This window comes from Oculina patagonica, chromosome 13 (genome assembly GCF_052425735.1).
Source record: "Oculina patagonica isolate OP01 chromosome 13, crgOcupat, whole genome shotgun sequence".
In the NCBI taxonomy this organism is placed as follows: domain Eukaryota; kingdom Metazoa; phylum Cnidaria; class Anthozoa; order Scleractinia; family Oculinidae; genus Oculina; species Oculina patagonica.
The window spans coordinates 16341900-16363833 of record NC_135770.1 but is presented as its reverse complement, the minus strand read 5'-3'; the positions used below and the strand labels follow the sequence as shown (position 1 = coordinate 16363833).

Sequence of the window (21934 nt, the reverse complement as noted above, 5' to 3'; positions counted from 1 at the left end):
CGTACGGTTCGTCGGAGTCGTGAAACAATAGTTTACGAGTCGTACAGTTGGTGAAGTGCATATGATTGGCGAGGCTTAGTCAGGGACGGCGGAGCAATTTTCCAAGTTGGGGGGCTGACTAGTGACTTGAAGTGGGGGGCTAAAAAGACTTTTCTCTTAGTAAGTCTTTATTTTTTCGGAAATTCTGGGGGGGCTAAAGCCCCCCCAGCCCCCCAGCCCCCCCAGCCCCCCCCGGCTCCGCCGTGCCTGGGCTTAGTGGGTCCGAACAGTGCTAGTGCATATAATTAGTGAGACTTAGTGGGTCCGAACAGTGCTACGAATCGTACGAGTCGTGAAACAATATTTTACGAGTCGTACAGTTGGTGAAGTGCATATGATTAGTGAGACTTAGTGGGTCCGAACAGTGCTACGAATCGTACGAATCGTACGAGTCGTGAAACAATAGTTTACGACTCGTGCAGTTTGTAAACTGGGATACCAATATACCTGAAAAATGCAACAACGTTGATACCAAATACCTAGAATTATTACCTAAAAGCCATGTCCGACAAGAAAGGCTGGTGTAACTAAGGAACGGACCATTGTTTGTTTGGTGGTAAGGGATCCAATTTTCTTTTAGACAAACAATTTTTTATTTCGTTGTCCGTGCTTGTAAACAATTTTATTCGGGCTTTGACTTCCAGCAGAAATTTTTTTTTGGTGTCCAGATAGGTGCCTTGGCTGGTTATTTATTTATAGAACTTAAAAAGACATATCCTTTTCCTCTTTGGCGATATTCCCATAAACTATCATACAACTATACTAATTGAATTTTTTGAAGAGAACGATTTTTTTAATTTTTGCAGTGAGCAGCATCTACGAGAACTTTAGTTAAACCATTTATTTTTCTCCTACGTGTTTCATGTGACCAGTGCACACCTCATTTTGATCAGGGAGTTTTACAGTTATACAAACAAGTAATTCAGGGTTTTCAATGACATTTTTCATAAGCAGCTTCCGATTAAGAATAGGTGGACCACAGAATGGGGCTGCGAGGCCCCCTTTCCAAGGGGGGTCTGGGGCATTCTCCCCCAGAGAATTTTGAAATCTAGAAGATCGGAAATGCAATTTCCAGCATTCTGGGCATCAAAAAGAGTACTGTTGATTATGTATCATGATGTATAAATGGCTGACTATTTATTGTCGTCAAACTATTTATTTTCTCCTTCTCATGTCTGCAAACTATTTTATCAGGATTGTTTATCCCCCCTCTCCTTCTGCTTTTTTTCCACTCGTTCGTTAAGAGTTTCATTCTCTAAATTTTCAAAATCAAAATTAAGCGAAAAAAATGGAAATTCGGACTCAATTTTTTCAGTTTGAATGTCTCAGAACTCGTCGGCAAACATCGTGCAATTGGCGAGCGGGTTTTTTTTTTTACGGCCGCTAAACGCCGCTAAATTTAAATTACGAGATTCTGTTTTATTGGTAAAACCTCCTTTCAATTCATCGTACAGTAACACTACTTTACTTCAAAGTGACCGTGATATGGTGGCATATCAGGTCAGTTACTTGATATCGTAAGATATCAGGACAGTAGATCGCGCTTCTGATTGGCTACTTGTGATTTGGGTACGGTAATGCAAGAGTAACGTATGATATTCAAGTGAAAAAAAAAACTCTGATTGGTTGTCACTTGCGTGAACAAAAACAAAAATGTAAGAACCAATCAGAGGTTTCGACTTGAATTCAGACATTTAATACTTTTTTTGTAGGGATAGCCTCTCCAGACTAGTCTAATAAGGTCTCTCTTCTTACGTGAGCGAACGCAAAATGTATGCAAAGGCCTAGGATCTAGTCGCGTGGTTGCGTGAGACATGCCTTGACGTCATAACATTTAAGTGAGAAGGGGACACCTAGTAGCCAACGGATCTTCTTGTTCAAAACAAATGCACGCGTGGTTCCCAGTGATGGAACACTTGCATACAGGGAGTGGGGGTGGGGTGTATTATAGACTGGGATCGAGAATGAAAACGACCTGAAATATTATGGCAACAACAACTATGCATAGCAAGTATTTCTTATTCACAACAATACGGGTATTTCATGAACCTATTCTCATCAAATACACATGCACAGAATCCACTTCTTTTATGCCGTGGATAAAACGGACATTATATAATCATATTCTCGACAACTTTACATATACCACTATTTACGAGGTTGCTCTTTGCTCTGCTAGTTTGTTGATTTCAGGAGAGCTCAAAGACTTGACCAGCTGCTGAAGCCTGTTGCTTCCGTCAATCAGTGCTTGTTTTTCAAGGATAATCTGTTCTTCGAGAGCTTGGATTTGTTGCTCCATTTGAGCTTTAATATTTAACAACTTTGCCCTCTCGGAGTTTACCAAGGAACTGCGAAGCTTCTGCTTCCTATATGAAATGACAAACGGCATGTTAATAAATCTTTTTTTTTTTTATTTAATGCATTTTTTTCTATTATAATCTACCAAGAACTATAACGATAAGATGCCCCCAAAACCAACACCATGCCACGAGGGAAACGTCGTTCTCCGGGCCAAATTGACGAGATAGGGTGCCTTGGGAACGCTACTGGCTCATGGATGAGGCCCTGCCAGGGTAAATTCCGACAAGCGACATGGCCCAAAAAGTAGCGACAGCATACCAATAAAATTGCGACAAACGACAACCCTTATGGAAAAAACTTAAATTCCGACAAGGACAAGTAATTTCCCTTCAATTTAATTACCGACAGCGACATGAAGAGCGATAAAACAGCGACATGGCACATATTTAAATTTAGACAAGCGACACGGGAACCCCCCCTGGCAGGGCCTCATGGATATGGGGCCCAAAACTTAAATTTTCAACCTCGTCCCAAGTGTCTTTTTGGCTATGAGTTTTCCAAATGATTTGATTGTCTAGCATTAAATTCTTTTTGTTAAAAGATCTAGCCATTCAAATCACGTGTCCCCAGAGCCACTTGAAAGTGTAGTAGGTCTTGAGAACAAGGTTGTTAAAATTCAAAAGGGCTAAATATTGTATTCAAAGTTTTTTCTTTTCTTATTTTTGCAAAATGTTTCTATTTTAGGGGGGTGCTACCAGTAATCTAGTGTATGATTAGAAGTAATTTTGTTTAGCAGCAGTACGACAGGCTCAATAACCCACTGCATGATCAATCAGCTTTTCCGGATCGAATGGACCGAGTAAGAGCCCTGGGCTGGGGTCATTGTGTTTGTGGCCATTTTCTTCCCATAAGCCACTTGTTCTTACCCGGCTGACTCGGCCTGGTGCTCGAGAAACAAATGGCTCTGACGAAACGTGATTTGATTTGCTACATTTTTTAACAAAAAGCTTTAAAGCTTGCCAATTAAGGAAACTAATCACATCAACCCATTTGAAATCCCTTTGTAGCCAATTAGCCAATAAAATCAAGTGTCTCCAGAGCCACTTGTTCCTTGAGCCCTAGGTTCAGCCGGCCAAGAGGGACAAGTGGCTCTGGGGACTGGAATGGTTTGTGGTAAGGACCGATCGCGACTTTACTCTTACGTGAGTGTATCTCTTCTCACACACACTAGCTAGGTTTATAAATAGGTACGCCAAATTTAATGCTAGAGGGTAACCCTACAATAGACTAGCATCCCATCCAAGAAATACTCCTAGTCGCTTATAGCCATGGATATGCACTGGACTCGAACGCGGACTTTTTCTCACAATTCAAAAGTAAACTCGGTTTTCTTTGTGGAGTAAGCAAATTGATTTTTATTGCCGTACTGAAATGCAGTATGTCAAAAAAGTGAAACGTATATTGGGAGTGCGTTTGAAATACTGCAATGAAGAACACAAACAGTCAGATGTCTCAAAGACAAATAAAACCGTGTTGAGACATCTAGAAACACTGATGAATAGGCTATCCCCAAATCATCTAAAGCCTGTTCCAGACGTTCAACTTAAGCACGGCGGTAGCGCGACGTTTGCATTCATTCAGTTCGGCAGGCTGAATAAGTTCGGCACGACTACTTAGCACGGCGCAGCGCGACTTGGTTTAAAGTTATTTTGCAGCTTTTTGTTGCGACTGAAACGATTTAAATTTGGCGCGACTGTATTAAAGCTAATTATTAGTTAGACGTTTGAAACCATTGCCGTGCTATCGTCGTGCCACTACCAGGACAAATTCATTTGAGTTCGACACGGCAGTAGCACGACGTTTTGAATAGGCCTGACTTTTTTGCAGTATGTTAAAAGCAGTCCCAATATAGTTTTCACTGTTTTTATCCTTCAGTTTGACGGAGTGCTACGCAGCAAATCTAAAACTCTTTTTTTTCTGAAATGCTGTATTTACCACCAAAAACGCCCATTGAATAAATAAGAGCAGAAGGTGATTATTTAACGTTGTTTGTACGTCGCATCCGGCAGCAGAACGCTGTGTGAGAACGAAGTTCTGATTGTAAACTTTTCTTACTTTATATTTTCTTTTCTTACGATGCGTGGCGCGTCGTTTATTTTCGTTGATTCCGTAAATCGCAAACAAAAACAACGAAATAACGGTCAAACCTTTTAAGTTCCTTTTTCTCCTTTCTCTTTCCTTTGTAAGAACTCCAAGCAATACCCATTTTGAGCAGTTTAATAAGTTATTTTCTCTCTTTGCAAAAACACGTCTGAAGCAAACAGATTTGTTTTGCGACTAAAAAAATTTCTTTTATGACATAACAAAGGGAAAGATGCGCGTGCAAAAAACAGCCAATGAGAATTGTTTTAGTTGTGTCTGATGCAAGCGCGCGCGCTCAAGCGCAAAAAATAACTTCTTGATTATTTAAAACAGTCGATGTGGTGGGCTGCCTTAAAGTTTTAAATGACTTATTGATCAGTTAATTATGAAAATGGTCAAACCGGCTATTCACCAACAGATTGCCTACTGAAAATAATGAATATATCATATCATATATTTGAACTGCGGATAAAGAATAAAATGAAGAGAAGATTCTCGCGCCTGTATATGATGTCATATATATGAACTGCGGATAAAGAATAAAATGAAGAGAAGATCCTCGCAGTTATGAACACACTCTTTCCCAGCAAATCAACTTGAGAGCTCTGAATATACAAAAAGTTATAACGCGCTTGCAGGCTAAACCATTGTATTGCTTGCTAAACTTTTTGTTTGGTAACATTCGCGTTTCTTGTGTGCCTTTTGAAAGATCCCTGTTGTCGCGGCCACGATGTCATTCATGGTCGTTTATCAGTGCGCACAATGCTTTTTTATTTGCAAAAATATCAGTTATGTGTGCAGCAAACCCGCCAGCATTGTTTAAATGCAACGTAAAAATGTTAATGAGTCGTATAATATTCTAATGTTTGTGTACAATAAAACAATACACGAGTGGTCAGCAAACCTCAAAGAAATCACTTTAATAGTTATACAGAAAATAAGTATAAACAGGACGTGTCTTTCTTTAAGCACTTTAAGAACATGTTCAACCTAAATCGAAAATTAGCGGTCTGGTTCAAATCACGCAGGATTTAGTCATTTCACATTGTTGTTTTTCAGAAGATGGGAAAGAAATTTGCCAAGAGTAATAGAACACGTGCACAGCTATTTTCCTGCTCATTAAACCATTTGTTTGCTAAACATAAGTTGTTTGTCATCGTGATTTGCTAAAGCTCCCCATTGGATTGCTCGCGCAGAATTGTGTTACAGTCAAGTTTAATTTGTTTTTCTTTACGGGATGTTGAATATAAAATGTTTGTCTAAAATCGCAAGACAATTCAAGGCATGATAAATTTTAAGCCCCGTTATCTGTTTTGGTTTTTACATATTGGTAAATGCTTGAATTTTAACCTGACTTCCACATGCAAATAATTACGATTTATCCGCAATTTTCTGTTTTCCTGTACAGCTCATTTAAATATTACACGGCGCATTTGCATATAAAAAACGGGTTACACGAATTCACTCTAATATGAAAATTTTGTTTTGCATTCTGTGCAGTCATCCGGAAAAGTCGAAAAATTCTGTTCCATCGTTCAATTCGCCACTGGAATTTTTCCGGATTTTTGGTCGAATGGAACTGGGTACGAAAATTTACCCAGCGCCCCCAGCGCGCCTTCTGAGCGCGGCAAATACGGTTTTCTGCGCATTACGTCAGATGTTTGACACTTCGAGCACGAGGACAAGCAGCTAAAATACTTAAAAGGGTTTAAAATGTTTTCAAACTCGGAGCGCAAATAAAATTTAAAAGCGTGAAATATTTCGTCTGATATCATCCAGACTTCATCAGTCACTGAGGTGGTGTTTTTTAAGATGAATGTTAAGAAGACATTTCACTGCCTCGGGGGAGTTAAAATTCTGTCATAAATTGAAGCTAATTCAAAACCATTGTCTCTATTTAACAAAGGTTTTCTGAGTTTTATCTCAATGGCCTCTTTTACCCGGCGTTTAAAGGTGTTGATTTCGGTGGCTAACACTTTTGTCTTGCTTGTGTCTACCGAGTGGCCCTCCAGTCGACAATGTTCATGAATGGCTGACGAGTTCCTCGACTGATGTTCTTTCATTCTGGTTTCCAGTAAACGGGACGTTTCGCCAACGTACTCCTTGTTGCACTGTTCACATTGAACCTGGTACACAGTTCCGCATTTCTTTAGAATGGACGTTTTGTCCTTGACATGTACCAATTGCGACCTCAGGGAATTTACGGGTTTATGAATAAGTGTGACCTCGTGTGACTTAAACGCTCTTTGAAGGCGTTCAGAAATTCCTTTGATGTATGGCGCTGAAGTGTAGATTTTCTTCTCGTTTTCGGGCTCTTTCGTTCCAGACTTGGAATGCGGTATTGTTAGCATCCAATCTGGGTAGTTGTTTACTTTCAAAGCTTGTTTCACGTGTTGGGCTTCTCTTGTTTTGTCCTCGTCCTCGGTAACCAAGGTCTGGGCTCGCAGCATCAGGGTGTTAACTACAGCTCTTTTGTGTTGAAGATGATGATTTGAGTGGAAGTTCAGGTACTGATCCGTGTGCGTAGGTTTACGGTACACGGAGATCTTGGTAGAACCATCTTGGTTTACGTGTACACAGGTGTCAAGGAACGGGATTTTACCCTCCTTTTCTTGTTCCGAAGTGAACTGGATGTGCTGATCAATCGAGTTCAAGTGATCAGAGAAAGAATCGACAGCATGTTCGTGAATCTTGGCCATCGTGTCGTCAACATATCGGTACCACATAGTTGGCGGGGTCGGGGCGGTGTCCAGTGCTCTACTCTCAAACTGTTCCATGTAGAGATTAGCCACTATGGGAGAAATTGGGGACCCCATCGCAGCTCCTTGTTTCTGTTTGTAGAATTCATGCTGGTATGTGAAGTAGGTACTCGAAAGGCACATCTCAAGTAATGTGGATAATTGTGTGATATCCAGAGGGCATCTATCCGGCAGGCTACTGTCACCTTCCAGTTTCGCTTTGGTAACTGAGATGGCTTCATTAATCGGGATGCTAGTAAACAGTGCAGAAACATCGTATGAAACGAGTTTCTGTCCAGGAGGTACCTCAAGCTCTGCAATCTTGTTGACAAAGTCTTCACTGTTGACGATGTGATGACCGTTGAGGCCAACAAGAGGTTTCATAATCTTAGCAAGGAACTTGGCAGTGTCGTACATCACGCTACCAATGCTGGAGACTATTGGTCGTAACGGGGCGTCCTTCTTGTGAATCTTGGGCAGACCGTAGAACTTTGGAACATTTTCCGCTGTGGGGTAGAGCTGGTTATACAGATAGCCAGGGATTTTTCCTTCTCTGCGCCAATTTCTCAAGGTTTGAATGAGCTTGTTTTTGATGGAACCAGTTGGGTTGGATGTCAGTTTCTCATACGTGTTGGTGTCGTCTAGTAAAGCCTTCACCTTGGTGTGGTAATCTTGTTTGTTAAGAATGACCGTAGTGCGCCCTTTGTCTGCTGGCAGGATGACAATTGAATCGTCCTTCGCCAAATATTTGATAGCTTCCCTTTCGGCTTTGCTGATGTTCGATCTTGGAGGTTTACTCTTGCTTATAATTTTAACTACTTCATTTCTCAGGCTCTCGGCTTGGCTCTTATCCTTCAGTTGGGTGCAAGCCAGTTCTGTGGCTGCTACGATATCTTCAACTGGAATCTTTGACGGGGTGACGCTAAAGTTCAAACCTTTCATAAGAACCGATTGTTCACTGTCGGTGAGAGAGCGGTCTGAAAGATTTATTACCCACTTTCTCTGATCAATTTTAGTGTCTTCGGTGTTCAACGTCGGCAGTTCAGTTTTTTGTTTACTTTGAAGGCGATCGAACTTATGCCTTTGGCGGCTCTTTGCCTCCTCAAAGTGCGACGAGTGTGTGTTCGCGAAGAGAGTGAGAATTCGGTTGTTTATCTCTGTTGACACCTTGGATTGTAAACTTGATTTCAACTCTTCCATGTTCTCCTCATATTTCCGGATCGTAAAGTCACATTGTCTTATACGTTCCTGAAGCAGTTTCCTCTCGGCGTTATGTATAATCCTCGTGGTCTTGATGCCTTTCATACAAGTGCGTAGTTTCAGGCTGTTCGGAGTGACGTTGTTATGTCTACATCGAATGTTGAAGTGCTTGTGATTTTGCCACCGGGCGAGTTTTCCAAGCGTTTTCTCTCCCTTCCTAACCATCTTTAGGACTTCGCAACACGGACGCGAAGTCCTAAAGATGGTTAGGAAGGAGAGAAAACGCTTGGAAAACTCGCCCGGTGGCAAAATCACAAGCACTTCAACATTCGATGTAGACATAACAACGTCACTCCGAACAGCCTGAAACTACGCACTTGTATGAAAGGCATCAAGACCACGAGGATTATACATAACGCCGAGAGGAAACTGCTTCAGGAACGTATAAGACAATGTGACTTTACGATCCGGAAATATGAGGAGAACATGGAAGAGTTGAAATCAAGTTTACAATCCAAGGTGTCAACAGAGATAAACAACCGAATTCTCACTCTCTTCGCGAACACACACTCGTCGCACTTTGAGGAGGCAAAGAGCCGCCAAAGGCATAAGTTCGATCGCCTTCAAAGTAAACAAAAAACTGAACTGCCGACGTTGAACACCGAAGACACTAAAATTGATCAGAGAAAGTGGGTAATAAATCTTTCAGACCGCTCTCTCACCGACAGTGAACAATCGGTTCTTATGAAAGGTTTGAACTTTAGCGTCACCCCGTCAAAGATTCCAGTTGAAGATATCGTAGCAGCCACAGAACTGGCTTGCACCCAACTGAAGGATAAGAGCCAAGCCGAGAGCCTGAGAAATGAAGTAGTTAAAATTATAAGCAAGAGTAAACCTCCAAGATCGAACATCAGCAAAGCCGAAAGGGAAGCTATCAAATATTTGGCGAAGGACGATTCAATTGTCATCCTGCCAGCAGACAAAGGGCGCACTACGGTCATTCTTAACAAACAAGATTACCACACCAAGGTGAAGGCTTTACTAGACGACACCAACACGTATGAGAAACTGACATCCAACCCAACTGGTTCCATCAAAAACAAGCTCATTCAAACCTTGAGAAATTGGCGCAGAGAAAGAAAAATCCCTGGCTATCTGTATAACCAGCTCTACCCCACAGCGGAAAATGTTCCAAAGTTCTACGGTCTGCCCTTCACTGGCGAAAAATGTCTGATTGGTCGATGCGCAACCACGTGACACCGTTCAAAATGGCGGACGAATGCGGACAAGATGGAAGGTTGTAAGTCTTGTAATGCGAAGTTGTAGACGCATGCATACTGAAAGAATACGGATATTTTTTCTTCTAGAAGAAATCTTTCATGTGAGGCCAGTGCTCGAGTCCGCATTTTTAATACACACAACGTAACGCAAAGGACGGCCGAGGGAGCAAGGAGCGTGCACGAGCTCATTTCAAAAATCTACAAAAATCAATGGTTTCATAGCATAGTTAATTTAAATTCACGACCCCACAAGCTTTTAGCTTTTATTATTATCGTGTCAAAATAAAGTTTTACCTTACCTTACCTTTCATTGACGTGCAATCAAATTGTCGGTAAGAAAAAGGGCTGTACTTTACACTACAGTTGCAAGATTGGTTTCCTTCAGCAAAATGGAACCGATGCGTTTTGTAACAATAACATATATATAAGCTTATATTGAACCTATTTGGTTTTTGAGGTTGTCATCCGATCGATCACATAAGCTTATATTTTTGCACGTTCGTCAATTAGTCATATTAATTTTATTCATTGTCCAACTCTCTTTATAAACGAAGTTGCCAAGTACATCTGTTTTGTGACTTGAGGTTAAATTTCCTCTGGCAATTGTAGCTCATTAGGTAGTAATATGAATGATAAATGTTTTGCCTTTGAAATGAACAGTTTTTGTAGGTAAAATTGATTATTTGTAGCATTTCTAATAATTTTTATAGGTTACTTGCACAAATACCGCCATACATATGTGAATGCTGTATTATACATCAGTCCCTGAGAATTATTGCTTTCTCTTCATACACATTTGTTGTGAATAAAAGGGGAAATATCAATTCAATGTATGCTATTATTTCTGTACTGTAATAATATTCAAGTTCTCCAGGGGTGTATCATTGCACTGATTTAGTTTTTTTTTTTGTAACATTTACTGAGTGCTGTGAGAAAGATAAAATTAATTAAAAGGTTGTGAAAATTGGTTTTCAAAGGTTGTGAATATTTATTTTCAATCCCACCATCCCACCTGAAAAAAAAGACCTGATTGCATGCCGTTAAAAACAAATTGCTTACACTTAAATGGTTTGTTGTGCGTTCCTACAAGTTATTTTTTTTTTAACAAGACACAGTATTTTGAATTCATTTACAGATTCACTGAAACAAAATTATGACACTCACACAAAAATATCTTGAATTTCAACACAACACGCTGAACTTTGCATGAGGCTGTCAAAAGGTATCACTATGTGGGCTGGAATGAACATCTTTTTACTGTAATTGTTACTGAAAAACCATTTTATTGGAGTGACAAAAAAGTTTATTATTTGTTACTATTTAACATCTCCCAGTAACTTTTACGAAACACAAAGAGAGCAGCAGTCTGAATGAGAGAAAAAGAATTTCAAATTTATTGTCATTTTAGTGATCTTACAGTCAGTAAACACTGGTCTCTATTTGTTGCCATTTAGCCAACTGCACAACCTGCAAAAATAAAATAATATTTGAAAGTTAATGATTGCTGAAAAAAAACCTTTTAAATACCGTAGTTTCTGATCCAAGATGACCTTCAATCCAACACGGTATCCAAATCTAGATGGCTAACAATGTATAAAGATTAATTAAAAGGAGAGTAGCAAAGCTGATTTTTGAGGCATGAAAAGCATATCATGTAAGGTAGGTAAGGTAAAACTTTATTTATGAGGGTGGCCCATTCAGCACAGTGGCTGGTCTCCAGAGGGGCCCTGCTAAATGCAATTTCTAAAAATATAAAATAAAATAAAATATATAATTAAGGAAATAAGCAACAATTTTCAGTAGTTACAGCAAGGTGCCCAAAAGTGTGACCACTTTTAATTTATTCACATTCTTTCGTGCAGATTTAATCCAATCTGAAGTCAACTGTAAGCTATCCACGTCTTTTGATTGGATTAAATCTGCAGGAAAGAATGTGAATAAATTAAAAGTGGTCACACTTTTGGGTGCCTTGCTGTAAATGTATGAGGCCCCTTGATGATAAATTTTGTTGAATTTTACTATTTCCTGCAAATTTCAATTTTCAGTAGTTACATGTACATGTGTGGGGCATCAGTTTGAAGCATTCTGTCACACTGCCTGTCAATCTTTTACTAAAGTCCCTTGTGTACCGAACATTGTTACTTATGTCAATTCCCCTCACTCTGCAGTTGGATAGGAGTCATTTACACACAAGTTGTCAGCTACATTAAATTATGTTAATTTGATAAATTTCCTGAAAACTATTGAAGCTCTCCTTGTGAAACATCATTGCTGTGGTGAATGAAAACTTTGATGTACAAAGTAATTAATTTTGAGGTCAAGCTATTGAAGCAAAAGTCAGATCCTTTGATTGTTCCAGTAAATGTACAAGCAGTTATTTTCCTTTTGTTGGGTTCAAGCAAATAAAAGTACTTGGAAGATTTGAAAATGTAGCTTTTGCTTTAGTTAAGCATGTGTGACATGTAGTAATGTTAAACAGGGTACATGTAAGTCATTATAATGTACATTGTACAAATTTTGTTATAATTTATTTACCCATACATAAATGGTTAAACCTAATTCTGTTTTTTCGATAAGTTATCCATATCCTTAATCCTCTGTTGCAGTTAAACTATGACAAAGCTTTATTTTGTAGAACAGCATCTTGCAACACATTCATGGTGTGTTGTAAATAAAGCTACAAAAAACCCAGATGGCTATGAGAAATGAATATTCCAATATGTATAAATGCCACTGCCCTAAAGTTTGCATTTCTAATGTAATTGACTGGCAATCAAAATATCCCTAACCCAATTAAAAAATCCCACTTCCCTAAACAGAAACATATGCATCCAAACAAACACAAAGTGGGGTGAAACTGAACCCAAAATAAGCATTTCCTTAAGCCTGGTTTTCACTAGTGAAGCAAGCACAAGTGCAAGTACAAAAACTTGAACTAGAGTTCAAACAAACACTGAGAAATGCAAGTGCCGCACAAGGATGAAGACATTTCGATGTTTGTATTGGCGAAAGTTGAGGTGAAATCCTGTGTATAACACTTGACTGAGCCTAAGGTGTTCCGGTTTTTAATAGATACAGAAAATAGGAAACTTTGTAAACTTCAACAAAGATTTGCCAAGGCACATTTATTCTTATAACACATTGACTGTAAAAATGAATTTAAGCGGCCTTCTTGCTACAGTGAAAAGCATCAAAATGGCATGTGGGATGACAAACAGAAACTGATGTACATGTAAAGAGCTCATGGACAAAAAGAGCATGTGGTAAACTTGACAGTTGCTGTACTTAATATCACCAGTTTTAAGGAACTAACAAAAGTGAAACCAACATGTAATGTCAATTTAAACACTGAACAGGTACAAGTACAAATGCCATTTGAACAATTCTGGAACTCTAGAAAATAAATTTCTTTTGTATTCTGTGTCTGTATTTTTCTTTGAAATTAAAGCTTCTTTATTTGTACTGCAGTTCCAAAAGGGTTATCTAACATACCGAAAGCAGCATGTGTATGGCCTCCTGAAATATAAAAAGTCTCCTAGGGAGCAACATTTAAACTTAGGAAGTTTTATGTTCATAATGCAGTATTCTGGCAGAGAGTTTTTAGAAAGAGAAGATCATCAATACATGTCATACATGATATTTATATTTGGACCAGACAAGATCAGGAAGAAACAACAACTGAAGAAAAGAAAACTTCCAAGGTAAACAAATACGAATCTCTTAGGCCCTATTCTCCCAGAGGAGATTTGAGGATTCAGATGAAACAAATCCGAAAATATAGAAGGAAAAGCTATTTCTTCAAAATTCTTGCCATGTTAGGGGAAAAATTTACACACAAAGATTTACAATTCCATGGAACCATTCGCATTTACACTCGTGCCGCAATAAATAAATAACAAATAAGCAATAAACTATCGAATTGTACGATAACAACATCATTTTTATGTAGGATCGATCAGCCACTAAATAAAACAGCTCTCGGAGACCCATTATTCCTTTGAAGGATAAATTGAATACACTGTGCGAAAATCAATTTTTGGGTCGCGTTTTTATATTGATTCGATAGTCATCGATGTCGAATTCACTCTCCAAAATACAGTCCAAGTTTCAGCCAATTGCCACTTCCCTGCAACTCGGTACAAGCTAATTTATATATCTACAAAAAGCCTAGAAAATGTACTTTTACTTACTTATAATCCCTTCGTGTACCGTGCTGCACGAAACATACCGTAAGCAAAAACGTGAAATTCACCCACCTTTTTTGCATCACTTTTCGTCGCGATACTCCATTCCTGAACGCCACTGACAGTGAAATGCATTAACCAACCGTATTTGTTAATCGGTCCCAGGATGCAAGAATAACTGGAGAATGCGATACATTTAACAACGTGAAGAAAACAATCTTCGATCTCTCACAGAGGTAAAAAATCACAACACCTTCCTTGGTAAAAACGGCGGCCATTAATTTCTTCAATTTTGCCGGCATCTTCGCGATGAGCAAATAAAAAGGCTGGAAAGCCGTCACATGACTTTTTGCACAGCGCATGCGTATTACATTTTTCGCCAGTGAAGGTCTGCCCAAGATTCACAAGAAGGACGCCCCGTTACGACCAATAGTCTCCAGCATTGGTAGCGTGATGTACGACACTGCCAAGTTCCTTGCTAAGATTATGAAACCTCTTGTTGGCCTCAACGGTCATCACATCGTCAACAGTGAAGACTTTGTCAACAAGATTGCAGAGCTTGAGGTACCTCCTGGACAGAAACTCGTTTCATACGATGTTTCTGCACTGTTTACTAGCATCCCGATTAATGAAGCCATCTCAGTTACCAAAGCGAAACTGGAAGGTGACAGTAGCCTGCCGGATAGATGCCCTCTGGATATCACACAATTATCCACATTACTTGAGATGTGCCTTTCGAGTACCTACTTCACATACCAGCATGAATTCTACAAACAGAAACAAGGAGCTGCGATGGGGTCCCCAATTTCTCCCATAGTGGCTAATCTCTACATGGAACAGTTTGAGAGTAGAGCACTGGACACCGCCCCGACCCCGCCAACTATGTGGTACCGATATGTTGACGACACGATGGCCAAGATTCACGAACATGCTGTCGATTCTTTCTCTGATCACTTGAACTCGATTGATCAGCACATCCAGTTCACTTCGGAACAAGAAAAGGAGGGTAAAATCCCGTTCCTTGACACCTGTGTACACGTAAACCAAGATGGTTCTACCAAGATCTCCGTGTACCGTAAACCTACGCACACGGATCAGTACCTGAACTTCCACTCAAATCATCATCTTCAACACAAAAGAGCTGTAGTTAACACCCTGATGCTGCGAGCCCAGACCTTGGTTACCGAGGACGAGGACAAAACAAGAGAAGCCCAACACGTGAAACAAGCTTTGAAAGTAAACAACTACCCAGATTGGATGCTAACAATACCGCATTCCAAGTCTGGAACGAAAGAGCCCGAAAACGAGAAGAAAATCTACGCTTCAGCGCCATACATCAAAGGAATTTCTGAACGCCTTCAAAGAGCGTTTAAGTCACACGATCGAGGTCACACTTATTCATAAACCCGTAAATTCCCTGAGGTCGCAATTGGTACATGTCAAGGACAAAACGTCCATTCTAAAGAAATGCGGAACTGTGTACCAGGTTCAATGTGAACAGTGCAACAAGGAGTACGTTGGCGAAACGTCCCGTTTACTGGAAACCAGAATGAAAGAACATCAGTCGAGGAACTCGTCAGCCATTCATGAACATTGTCGACTGGAGGGCCACTCGGTAGACACAAGCAAGACAAAAGTGTTAGCCACCGAAATCAACACCTTTAAACGCCGGGTAAAAGAGGCCATTGAGATAAAACTCAGAAAACCTTTGTTAAATAGAGACAATGGTTTTGAATTAGCTTCAATTTATGACAGAATTTTAACTCCCCCGAGGCAGTGAAATGTCTTCTTAACATTCATCTTAAAAAACACCACCTCAGTGACTGATGAAGTCTGGATGATATCAGACGAAATATTTCACGCTTTTAAATTTTATTTGCGCTCCGAGTTTGAAAACATTTTAAACCCTTTTAACTATGTATCCGGAGCAGGAAACCAATATTTTCAATAGCTAAAATACTGTTTGTGTTGTGGAACGATTCTGCCTTCTGTTCATCTCTATTTGCAAGTAAGTTCTCAAATTGTTTTGTTGTGTTGTTTTCTGTTTATTATCCTTTCGCTTTAAGCGGTCTAATACCTTCAGTTCACGACCTGCAAAATTTCGAGCGCGAACGAAGCGAGATAAGCTTAAAAAGCTAGCGTCATTCAATTCCGACCCTTTAGGTTTTCTTCGTCGAGTCGACTATTCTGTTTTTATATCTGCGGGAGTTCCAATTTTATTTACTTCTTTGCTATTTTAACGTGCAAAGCTCGTTTAGCTGTTACCTTGTGGTATATGCATAAGTTAATAATTCCAGTACGGGTTTATACCATTTATTTTTACGAAGTCGACGGAATAAATTTCGAATTCTAAGTTTTACAATTGCTAAAGGTCAGAGAAACTACTGTAACTATAAGATGATGTACTTTTTGTATTTATTTGGTCAGGGGAAGTTTATGTTCATCAGGAAAAAGTTAGGAAATTTATAACTCACAACTGATACTTCGTTTTTGTGTTTCAACTGACACCTGATTACAGACAAGCAGCTATTTAAAAAAAAGATATAAGCTTAGTGTTTCATTTCTTAAGTTTGAGGAGTCGGGAGATGGGTTTGTAAAATTCTTGAGATGCTTGGTCGGGAATGAGTATTATTATAGAATTGCGAATGATTGAAGCTTTTTGCTTGTATGCAATTTCCTTTGCCCTTCACTTTGCTTTGAATTTGCTCGTAACCAGTAATTATCAATTCTTGTTCTGTGTGAGAAAATTGTCATTTGACCATTAACTGTCTGCAATTCCATCTCCTTTAATAGTGAATGAAATAGAGAGCATCCTTGCACCTGTTGCCCTCGAGATTCACACCACACCACAAAAGATGTTATTGTCGTTTAAGCCTTTTTCAAAGATTGGAACAGCTCATATATTTAGCAGGTGAGTGGCGGGTAAAATTGAATTCAATTATGATCATGATATGTAAGCATAAGACAGCTTTTCATCCACTTCTATCAATTAAATCAAGTGTCCAGATGATCATACAAGCTTTTGTTTGTTACCATTTTTTAAACTGTCATATGAGAATAACTGTAGTACAATATGTGTTGGCTATTTTGATTATTCCTGTTCTCCATGTACCATTTTCTCTGTGGCATTAGTGGATCCACTTGGAGTGGATCTACTTTTTCTTTTCTGTTTACATGCGCTTCAACGAGACACATTTGGCTCTCTCAGTTCTGGTAAGTAAAAATGCATATGTTTATTATGGTTCAAACTTTTGTTTGATTTTGCTTTGCTTTGCCTCCTCCCGGGATGTTTATACGTACTCATTATTTATAATACTCCAAGTGCATATTATTTTTCTATTACCGGTAGCTATTTTTATATGATATTCTGGGTGTTTGTACATGATAATTTTAAATGCCAATGCTTTTTAGATTTTGGCTTTTTGTACATGGTTTACATTTGGCTCTCACAGTTCTGGTAAGTAAAAATGCAATTATGTTTATTATGGTTCACTCTTTTGTTTGATTTTACTTTGCTTTGCCTTGTTCTGGGATGTTTTTATGTACTCATTATTTGATACTCCAAGTGCATATTATTTTTCTATTGGGTGTTTGTACATGATAATTTTAAATGCCAAGGCTTTTTTAGATTTTGGGTATTTGTACATGATTATAATTTAAGACCAGACCACTAAGGATGTTATTGTCGTTTAAGCCTTTTTCAAAGCTTGGAACAGCTCGTAAGTAGGTGAGTGACGGGTAAAATTGAATTCAATTATGAACATGATATGTATAAGTATAATACAGCGAATCATCCACTTCTATCCATTAAATCAAGTGTTCAGATGATCATACAAGCTTTTGTTTGTTATCATTTTTTTAAAACTGTTATTTGAGAATAACTGTAGTACATTTGTTGGCTATTTTGATTATTCCTGTTCTCTATGTTAGCATTTTCTCTGTGACATGAGTGGATCCACTTGGAGTGGATCCACTTTTTCTTTTCTGTTTACATGCGTTTCAATGAGACACATTTGGCTCTCAAGAATTACAAAGACAGTTCTGGTAAGTAAAAATGCATATGTTTATTATGGTTAAAACTTTTGTTTGATTTTACTTTGCTTCGCCTGCTTCTGGGATGTTTTTACATACTCATTATTTGATACTCCAGGTATACTATTTTTCTATTGGCTATTTTGTATGATACTATTTGGTGTTTGTACATGATAATTTTAAGTGCCAATGCTTTTTAGATTTTGGGTATTTGTAAGTGATTAATTTAAGACCAGACCACTAAGGATGTTATCGCCATTTAAGCCTTTTTCAAAGTTTGGAACAGATTGGATATTTAGCAGGTGAGTGACGGGTAAAATTGAATTCAATTCACCAATCACTTTCTTCCCACGACAATAATGCACAACTTGTTAAGCATTTGCCATATGCTTACAAATGCCATTTTTATCCTGCTTCTTACGGCAACAACAAACATGTATTGCTTTGTGCTAGGAAATGAAGCAAGAGAGACTTGTAATGGGCTGGCGACTGACATATTTAAGCCTTTTTCAGGGCTGTTCATTCAAGGGGGCCAGGGGGGGGGGGGGAAGGGCAGTTGTCCCTGCCAGGAAAACCCAAAAAACTTAAAAAACTGACAAAAAAATCTAAGAAAACTAACTAAAGAGTGTGTGGTGTTTGCCCCCACAGACAAAAAATCCTAGCTCCAGCCCTGTTTTCCAAAAGCCATTTGCTCACAGATACTGGTAGTTATGTTTTTATATTTTTTGTAAGCCTACTTCTCCGCTCACCTCAAAAAGATGTTTTTAAAATTTAGTGTATTTTTAAAAATTAACTTAGGTGAATTTGCTAGTCTTTTTATTCTTTTTAATCCTTTTAATTTATTGATCTTCTGTTTTTATTATATACTAATTGTAAGTTTTTTAATATAGATACTTTTTTATTGTTAAGAACTTGTAAAGCGCTTTTGAAAAGTAAAATATTTTTCAAGGCTACATGTACTTTTTACAGCAATGATAAGAAATAGGTCTGCAATGCATTCATGTGAACGTCACATGTTATTTTACTTATTAGGCTAAAATTGAATTATAAAAAAATTAAGAAATTTAATTTCTAGGTTAAAATATTTCCTAGTAAATGACAGAAGTGGTGTTAAAGTAACTCCAAACTCTCAATTCCAAGTGCATGCAATTTTACTATTGGGTATTTTTATGTGCATCCTTTTTTTACTGCTTTGATGTTTTTACTGAATAACGATGAGATCTATATCCAATTGCCATGCATGTTTTCCTGGTGTCCTTGTAAACCACTTTTATCAATTGTGATGCACTCGCCAGTGACGTACTTCTCGCAAGATATATGCAATCGCCATGTGTTGACATAATTATGACATGTTCATTTAACTTTCTTCTCACAGTAATAAACAACTTTAGAAGCAAATACCATGGCCTGGCTCCTGCATGACATTCTTTTTTAGCTCCTTTTCAAAGCCATATTAAAGAAGCAACTTTTTAATTACACCCAAACTATATTGACTTCTCAAGAGTACTTGAATTAATCCACACAGCATTCATACTCATACTGGAAGTCAAGGGCTAGCACAAAATGAAAGGATACACCTTCCTCATTCTTTTGTCAAGAGTACTTGTCGATTCAACACGATTCGCACAACAAGATCCACTTTACTCGAACTCAAGGGCTAGCACAAAATGAAAATAGAAATCTTCCTCGTTCTTAAAACATTCCATCAAACGGAATCGATTTGATTGAATCGATTTCGACAGATTTGCACAGTCATGACCTGCATCACCTGAAGTCAACTGATCAATTCGAGGAGATTTGTCTGCCTTGATCTCTACCCGTCATACCGGAATTCAACTTGGCAAAAATGAGCGTTAAAAAGGTTAATTCGATTCGAACTGATCGATTCGATTCGATTTTGTCTGCATTGATCTCTACCCATCATACCGGAATTCAACTTGGCAAAAATGAGGGTTAAAAATTAAGAGGAAATCCGCCAAGACTTCGAGTAGTTATTGGACAAAATTATGTACCAAAACTATTTACACCTGATTGCAAGCTTTTGTGTTACTGATTCAAATATCTTATCGAAAGAAATCTTTTCTAACAACACCACACATCGAAAACACATTTTGAAGTTCCGCTGAATTCCACTGAATCGCTTAAAAGATGTAAGCTTTTGCCCATAGCTTGTGACCTTTAAATATCATTTTCTCAGACTCCGATGAGAAATTGTTGTACCAGAATTATTTCCACCTTATTGCAAATTTTTTTGTTACAGCTTCAAATATCTTATCAAAAGAAATCTTTTCTAACAACACCACACATCGAAAACACATTTTGAAGTTCCGCTGAATTCCACTGAATCGCTTAAGACGAATTTACAAAATGGCTACATGTGAGATTTTTCCTATACCTTGTGAACTTTGAAATTCATTTTCTCAGACTCTGATAAGAAATTGTTGTTGGTGTTATCACGGATAATTACTTACATCTTTACCTTTTATTAAGGGTAGGAAATAACGCAATAGGATTTAAATTATTCTGGAAATTGAGTTTTGTCCAACTTTAATAAATATTACTGGACTTCCTAGTGGATTCCGTCTTAAACGCTGTTAATTTGATTCAAACCGATCAATTCGAGACAATTTGTCTGCCTTGATCTCTACCCGTCATACCGGAATTCACTTGACAAAAAGGAGGCTGTTAATTCGATTCAAACTGATCGATTTGATTCGATTCGATTCGATTTTGTCTGCATTCTTCTCTACCCGTCATACCGGAATTCAACTTGGCAAAAAGGAGGGTTAAAAAGGTTGTTAATTCGATCCAAACTGATCGATTCGAGACGATTTGTCTGCCTTGATCTCTACCCGTCATACCAGAATTCAACTTGGCAAAAATGAGGGTTAAAAAATGTTAATTTGATTCGAACCGATCGATTCGATTCGATTTTGTCTGCATTGATTTCTACCCATCATACCGGAATTCAACTTGGCAAAAAGGAGGGTTAAAAAGGTTGTTAATTCGATTCAAACTGATCGATTCGAGACGATTTGTCTGCCTTGATCTCTACCCGTCATACCGGAATTCAACTTGGCAAAAATGAGGGTTAAAAATGTTAATTCGATTTGAACCGATCGATTCGATTCGATTTTGTCTGCATTGATCTCTACCCGTCATACCGGAATTCAACTTGGCAAAAATGAGGGTTAAAAATTAAACGCTGTTAATTCGATTCAAACCGATCAATTCGAGACGATTTGTCTGCCTTGATCTCTACCCTTCATACCGAAAATTCAACTTGGCAAAAAGGAGGGTTAAAAAGGTTGTTAATTCGATTCGAACTGATCGATTGGAGACAATTTGTCTGCATTGATCTCTACCCGTCATACCGGAATTCAACTTGGCAAAAATGAGGGTTAAAAATGTTAATTCGATTTGAACCGATCGATTCGATTCAATTTTGTCTGCATTGATCTCTACCCGTCATACCGGAATTCAACTTGGCAAAAAGGAGGGTTAAAAAGGTTGTTAATTCGATTCAAACTGATCGATTTGAGACGATTTGTCTGCCTTGATCTCTACCCGTCATACCGGAATTCAACTTGGCAAAAATGAGGGTTAAAAATGTTAATTCGATTCGAACTGATCGATTCGATTCGATTTTGTCTGCATTGATCTCTACCCGTCATACCGGAATTCAACTTGGCAAAAAGGAGGGTTAAAAAGGTTGTTAATTCGATTCGAACTGATCGATTCGAGACGATTTGTCTGCCTTCATCTCTACCCGTCATACCGGAATTCAACTTGGCAAAAATGAGGGTTAAAAAGGTTAATTCGATTCGAACTGATCGATTCGATTCGATTTTGTCTGCATTGATCTCTACCCGTCATACCGGAATTCAAATTGGCAAAAAGGAGGGTTAAAAAGGTTGTTAATTCGATTCAAACTGATCGATTCGAGACGATTTGTCTGCATTGATCTCTACCCGTCATACCGGAATTCAACTTGGCAAAAATGAGGGTCAAAAATGTT

At 38.5% G+C, this 21934-nt stretch overlaps 4 protein-coding genes and 1 long non-coding RNA gene across 5 annotated transcripts in view; 2 read left to right on the top strand and 3 right to left on the bottom strand.

Annotated features, from left to right (window-relative positions):
- Window positions 1-2191: 2191 nt before the first annotated feature.
- LOC144636973 (uncharacterized) lies at window positions 2192-4687 on the bottom strand. Its single transcript, XR_013567648.1, has 2 exons — window positions 4548-4687; window positions 2192-2405 (listed from the first exon to the last, which is right to left on the bottom strand). It is a non-coding gene; the product is annotated as an uncharacterized LOC144636973 (long non-coding RNA).
- Window positions 4688-4886: 199 nt separating this feature from the next.
- LOC144636972 (uncharacterized) lies at window positions 4887-8645 on the bottom strand. Its single transcript, XM_078496161.1, has 2 exons — window positions 6583-8645; window positions 4887-4905 (listed from the first exon to the last, which is right to left on the bottom strand). The coding sequence occupies exons 1-2, from the start codon at window positions 8643-8645 to the stop codon at window positions 4887-4889; spliced, it is 2082 nt and encodes a 693-aa protein (XP_078352287.1).
- A 156-nt stretch (window positions 8646-8801) lies between these two features.
- LOC144636970 (uncharacterized) lies at window positions 8802-9677 on the top strand. The gene has a single exon (XM_078496160.1). It carries the CDS (start codon window positions 8802-8804, stop codon window positions 9675-9677), a length of 876 nt encoding a protein of 291 aa, XP_078352286.1.
- A 3806-nt stretch (window positions 9678-13483) lies between these two features.
- Window positions 13484-21934, bottom strand: part of LOC144634636 (protein NDRG3-like) — a 139426-nt gene continuing 130975 nt past the window's right edge. The window contains exon 4 of the transcript XR_013567224.1: window positions 13484-13496. The gene's annotated coding sequence lies outside the window, so the exon portion shown is untranslated. The remainder of the gene's footprint in view (window positions 13497-21934) is intronic.
- LOC144636969 (uncharacterized) lies at window positions 14245-15288 on the top strand. The gene has a single exon (XM_078496159.1). It carries the CDS (start codon window positions 14245-14247, stop codon window positions 15286-15288), a length of 1044 nt encoding a protein of 347 aa, XP_078352285.1.